The 6,442-nt window shown below is 43.9% G+C and overlaps 1 gene segment (V, D, J or C); it reads right to left on the bottom strand.

The window, feature by feature from the left end:
- Nucleotides 1-3,297: 3,297 nt before the first annotated feature.
- LOC118934802 (immunoglobulin kappa variable 2-28-like) lies at nucleotides 3,298-4,193 on the bottom strand. The segment is given in 2 exon segments: nucleotides 3,298-3,644; nucleotides 4,060-4,193. Coding segments are annotated over 2 exon segments (381 nt in total).
- Nucleotides 4,194-6,442: the final 2,249 nt, after the last annotated feature.

Here is a 6,442-nt window from a genome sequence, read left to right as displayed (position 1 = left end):
CATAGCTGCTTGACTTTCTGTTTTCTCAACCCTATTCTCCATCTGCCTCATCTGAATTATCCATAGTAAGTGAAATCAAATCAAATTAATTTGAGTTCATTGGAACAGTCACAGGCATTATTATAATCAAGTTCAACAAAGAACTGGAGGCTATGATTACTTGTTAGAAACTTACATCAGCAGATCTTATGTATTTCTCCTATCCTTGTCCTCAGAAATAGGAACCTCTCATCCCAGGGACTATTTGGTTCACTCATATTCTGGTATCTTAGCAGTCCCAGGTGGTATTCAAAACAAACTATAATAATTTATTTTACTACTATATACCAGGCAAAAAGATTGCACCAAAATTATCTATATAAAGGGGAAAATTTGTCATTTATAATTACCCATGTGTTTGGTGGTCAACAATGTGTGTGGCTTAATGCTAAGGTTTTAAAGTTCAGTAAAAAAATTTGCCTTCAGAAATCATAGAGCAAAACAAAAAGACAGGAAAGTTAACAAAACTTGTCCCCAGTTAACATTTGTAGACAGAGAGGGATGCAGCGGGCATAATTCAATTAAACATACCTGCAGTAATAGCAACTTTACTGAGTTAAGCAAATACATGAATACTTTGGGCCAGAACTTGGAGGATAAAAATGAGTATTGAGAATCTGACGTAGTTCCCACTTGTGTGTTGTTGACAGAAGGACCTCTGGGTAGCAGGCACAATAGAGGTATGAGAATTAGTCTGTCACATTTTAGACATCTTAGACGCTCTTCCATAGAGTGCCAGTCCAGAGATTGTGTCAAAACTAGCCAAACCATCCGAAAATGAGCCAGGAGCTCTCTGGTTTGCTTGGTTACATTGGGGCTGAGGTCTGGTGGCTGATGTTTCCCACATGGATTTGCCATGCAGCTCATATTTTTGGGCTCTCCCTGTACAGCTGAAACCAAATCTTATGAAATATTTTTCCTCACTGATCAGAAAGCACTCATGAATGCTCAATCAACAGAGTGGGGAAGTGCATTCCACATCTGGGTGTGCATGTCTGGCACTTGGACCAGGTGACATGGAAGTCACCCAGGGCAGCAAGGGCTTTGGAGCAGGTCCACTTGCAGGACACAGAAGACTCGAACAATGACACCAGCCATCTTGACATCTTTGACATTTAAGATACATTCCACCGAACAATAAGAGAATGAATATTTTCTTCAAAACGTTTGCTAAGAGGGACTATAGTTTGGGCCACAAGCGATCTTAATAAAATTAGTGAATTCAAATCACAATGAAAGTATATTCTCTGAAAAAGGGATTTGTATTAGAAAACAATAACAGAAAGTTCCAGAAAAATCCTCAAATACATGGAAATTAAATGACTTCCTTTTAAGTAAAACTTGGGTTGAAGACAGAATGAAAATGGCGATTAGAAACTGTTTTGAACTGAAAGTAAGCATGACAGATCAAAATCGGTGGCATGCAAGAGCAGTGAATTTGTCATACTGAATTTATAGCACTAAATACATATATTATCTGTAACACCTATGCATCGATAACCTCCATTTCTACCTTGACACTAATGAAACGAGTAAATTAAAGCAACACAAACAATTTGTTCTAGGAAATTTATATTTACAGATATAGTGAAATTAATGTGCAGAGGTCTAGATTTGCAGCATTAGAATAAAAAACTCTAGAAGTAAAAACACCCATGACCAGTTTCACAAGAAGAAGTCTGCAAGTGGATGGGAAGTTGGGTAACCGCTCAGAGAGAACCAGTGACAAGGAGCATAGGATCCGTCTCCGTGGTGACAGTGCTACGGTTCATGCGTGTGTGAGAGTCCTGTGTGCTCTGACTTGCTCAAACCAAACCTCTTTACAGGGCAGGCAGTTCCCTTCTCCTGATGGTTAGTGGGAGTGACAACCACTGGGCAGAGGCGCGATGGGCCCTGAAGGGATGAAGTGGCAGTGGGTGACGTCAAGCCTGCACTAGGGTCTCCTGCCAGCCACAGGATTGAGCTCCATGCAGCCGCGAGGCCAGAGGGAAGCCAAGTGATGCTCCAGGAAGCACATGGCAGCCATTCCGGGAGGGTGTAGCTGTGAGGGCCCTTGGGGAAGGAAGGAAGGAAGAGGTTGGGGAGGCTGCCCTGGCCCTGGGGTGCACAGGAGAGATTCCCAGTGGCTGTGACTGAGGCTCCCCTCCGCAAGGCTCCCAAACCAATCCAGCTGAGGCCAGCCTGGTGTCACTTGTCCTCCAGACTCCATAGCTGCTCCTGTGGCCCCGAGAGGCTGAGCCTCCTGGGGGGGTTTGTGTTTAGGGCTGGGAGCCTGCAGGTCCAGGGAACGTCCTGTCACAGAACATGTGCAGTGGCTCCACATCACTGAACATGGGTGAGAAATTCATATAATGTGACACATACAATGTGTGTCCCCACAGTGAATATGCATAGAAATACACTCTGAGGACTTGTCATTCTTTGTATGTGTTACAAACTCCTTAATGTAAACCTTTTTATTTCCATTTGGACTTCCTTGTTAAGAAACTCTTTTTAATTCCTTTTGGGAAAGAAAACAAAAGATATTACATATCAATCTGTATTCCAGGGTACTATGTAGTAAATTCTATGTCTTTTGGTTTATGCTCTTATTTTAAAAGCCCAACTTTTGGAATTTCAAGAACTCACATTTTCTTTCTGCAAAAGGTAATTGAAAGAAACCAGAATTTTTAGCATTAAGATATTTTGTCAGCTGTGAATTTACCACAGATAGTTTGGACACCAAACTTTCCCTAATTGTTCTCAGCTCACTCTACCTGCGCACAGCTTGTGTAGAAGTTATCCTGCACATGCTAGTGAAGGTAAGTAATAAAAAGGAGAAGGAGAAGGCTGGGGAAATGGGAAAACACCAATTACCAAATACTTTTGTCCTAAATATACACCACAGTCACTAAACGCTAACATATATTTACCCTGTGTTGAAACAACTTGGCCTCAGTTGTCTCCCTCTTATGCTGACTCAGTTTACTGACGACAGTTCACAAGGCTGGGAAAATAAAGATGAGCGTCGCACCCGTCTCCCTTCCTTAGGCCTGCTTGCCCAGAGGGTTTGTGGACCCCTCCATCTCTTACTGGTGTTGTCATGCCAGCATCTTGCAGTTGAAGGGGCCTTAACACGTGGTGTCTGAAGTGTAGACAAGGCACTCATTGTCCAGAGCCCTCAGCTGCCACCTGTTCCCCTAATTCTCCAACATCTTCTCAGACCATCTGTCAGCCTGCTCCCCAGACATCTACACTTGGGCACCTGGGCCAGCCTGACAGGGTAGTTTGTGTTCAGGGCTGTATCACTGTGGGAGGATTTTGTATATCTTGTTGGCAGTAATAAACTCCAGCATCGTCAGCCTGCACCCTGCTGATCTTGAGGGTGAAATCTGTCCCTGACCCACTGCCACTGAACCTGTCTGGGACCCCAGATGCCCGGTTGGAAACCCCATAAATCAGGAGCTGTGGAGACTGGCCTGGTTTCTGCAGGTACCATTGCAGATAGGTGTTTCCATTACTATGTAGGAGGCTCTGACTAGACCTGCAGGAGATGGAGGCTGACTCTCCAGGGCTGACAGGCGCAGAGTGTGGGCTCTGTGTCATCACAATATCCCCACTGGATCCTAAAGCAGCAAGCAAGACAGAAATGCAAAGTTACATACAAACATTAACAGCCACTTTCATTGTGTCCATTCTCTTATTTATTGTAGCTAAAATACCACTTTATTTCACCTCATTATTTGTGAGTTTGGTTCATGCACAAAAATGCACAATCACAACAAAGAACCTCAGAAACGTGAAGTGGAAAGAGGCCACCACACATCGCGTCTGCTTTCCCATTGTCTCTGTCCTAGTCCTTACCAGAGCCGAGGCCCCTGTTTCTGCAGGAGGCTTCCTCACCCCGCAGATCTAAACATCACATGCCCAACTTGAGCACAAGTCATACCATCTAACATGCAGGCAGAATTCACACGGAGGGCAGTGGTGCCCCTGATCTCAGGCTTCCCACTCCCCCTCTCATCTGCCCTCTGCCCTTACCGGGGATCCAGAGCATCAGCAGCCCCAGGAGTTGAGCAGGGAACCCCATTTTGAGAAGTCTGTCTGATCAGTCCAGATAAGTCAGAGCAGGACTAGAGCGGACCTTTTATCTCAGCCTTGCAGGGAAGGTCCTCCCTGGGGCACAGCATGCAAATCCCCAGGTGGGGGAAGTGGTGTGGAGAGAGCCAGGGAGTGGGAGGGGCTCTCCTGCAAGCAAAATGAAATAAAAGCTCTTCCATGTTTGGAAAAAATGAATAAAGCTAAAGTCCATGCCTCCTGCTGGTTGGGAATAAGAATCCCACTGTGAGTGTAAGGATGGGTTGGGAGGACAGAGTGCACATGGCCCTGTCACTCTCAGAAGGCATCAGACACCCTGAAGTGTGGACATGTTGATCCTATTCAATCTCTGCGAGATGAGTGGGCTTCCTTCCCCCCATCATCCATGTAATCTACATAGGGAAGCAGGCCCCACTCACACTAGCAGGATCATCAAAATTTTCTCCCAGTAACAGCACTGAGTTGAGCTAGTTCAAGAGTTTGGCTCTTAGCTGCTGTTCCCAGGTTGAGTGTTAAGAATATAAGAAACCAGTGTTAGAAATGGTGTTTCCCTGGCAGCTAGTGAATTAAATCTCATAAGAGCACTTAAGTGAAAAAGACTTCACTGGGAAAAATGACTGTGTGTGATGGGGAAAGAGCCATAACCTGGTAAGACAATAGGAAATGGTCAAAAAATTATGATTCAGATGGTAATTATGATTCTTGAAAACCAGTTATTGCTATCTGGAGATATTCATATATGTATGTAAATGCATACTTATAAATACAAACATGTACGTACACTAAAGATTAATCAAAATGGGAGATTCCATGTTGTTGAGAAAAGCAGTGTGTGTATCCACTGCAGCACTGCTCAGGGTGACCTGCACCCACCACTGACAGATGCCTGGGCTTTCATATGGTCACTGTGGAGTAGGGTGCTGGGTCCCAGTTGCTCCTAAGTGCCAGTCTGTCAGGGCACCCTTCATCAAAAGGGAAATCACCTGATTTTTTTTCACCTGCCAACCTAATGCTGGTCATGTTGAACCGAACAGCTCCTGAAAAACAGAGGAAAGGCAAAATTGATTTTATCCTGCAGGTGAACTTCTGGAACATTGAAAATATTTTTTGCTGTATTATTAAACTATGGTAATTTAAATCCAGAGTCATACTGAAATGACCAGGAAAAGAAATTAACAAATGCAAATGTAGGTAAGATTTCAGAAAAATATCATTTGTATTAATGCTGTGAAAGAAATGTAATCTAAAATGGAGCTAGAGGATATGAAACAGAGACTCTCACCCATGTCTTCTCAGAACAATGGGATCTAAGGGCCCAGGGAGTGATTTCCACTGCTGTAAACAAGTGCCTGTTTTACAGAAGGCTCATCTCCTGACCGATGAACATCTGCCGGAATCTACCTGCATCCCCAGGGCAATGCACCCACACCTGGGCTCCGGCTGGCACCCCCATCGTAGCACTCTTCCCCATAAACGGAGCCCACCCACATCCTCCATGGACTCTCCGGGAGCTTGCTACAGCGTGCATTTCCAGAACTACAATTTCCCTGCTATTCTCAAATCCGTTTCTGGTCATTCGAGCTTGCCTCACCTTACCTCTTTATTTAGGTGGACAGTATGTTCTGGGAAATCCATGAGAATACCATTTTAAAACAATGCTGAAAAGACACTTGAATAATTATGTTGACCTTTAAAATGGGAATTCCATGGTAGTAATCTCATTTGCTGAGATACATGATGGTGAATAATTTTACTCCATTTTTCAAACATTTTTGGTTTCTTTGGCCTGATCATTTCTTATGAGGCAAACAAGGCAATTCGTGGTCTTACTCTTGGCTTCTGAAGGTTCCAGTGCACACAGGTGTCTCTCACTGGGTAAGAAAAGCTGGTGTTCTGAAAATTCCAGGTTTTCTATATAACCATGCCCATGAAAGAGGTCTGGAGGATGAGGACCTGCGAGGGAAAGGACCCAAAGAAACAAAGACAGGTCTCTACTCAAACTCCTGAAGCTAGTTGTGTAAGACTATTTTAAAACGTATTAAGAACTGTTTGTCGCCAAACGGTCTCTTCCTCTCACCTGATATTCCGGCTGGGCTACAGGCTGAGCTCCTCTGGGAACAACATGGAAGGGAATGTGAGCACAGTGCAAAACGTCTCTCAAAGCATGTCGTGATGTACACGTGTTGTAATTACCTTTGTTGTTGAAGTAGCAACCATTTGTGAAACATTCCAACTAATGAAACAAAAAGAATTGTTTTTATAGACTGTTATGGGTTATATTGTGTCCCCCTCAAATGATATTGAAGTTTAGCTCCTAGTACCTTAT

This window comes from Manis pentadactyla, chromosome 2, assembly GCF_030020395.1.
Source record: "Manis pentadactyla isolate mManPen7 chromosome 2, mManPen7.hap1, whole genome shotgun sequence".
In the NCBI taxonomy this organism is placed as follows: domain Eukaryota; kingdom Metazoa; phylum Chordata; class Mammalia; order Pholidota; family Manidae; genus Manis; species Manis pentadactyla.
This window is presented reverse-complemented; position numbering and strand designations above follow the sequence as displayed.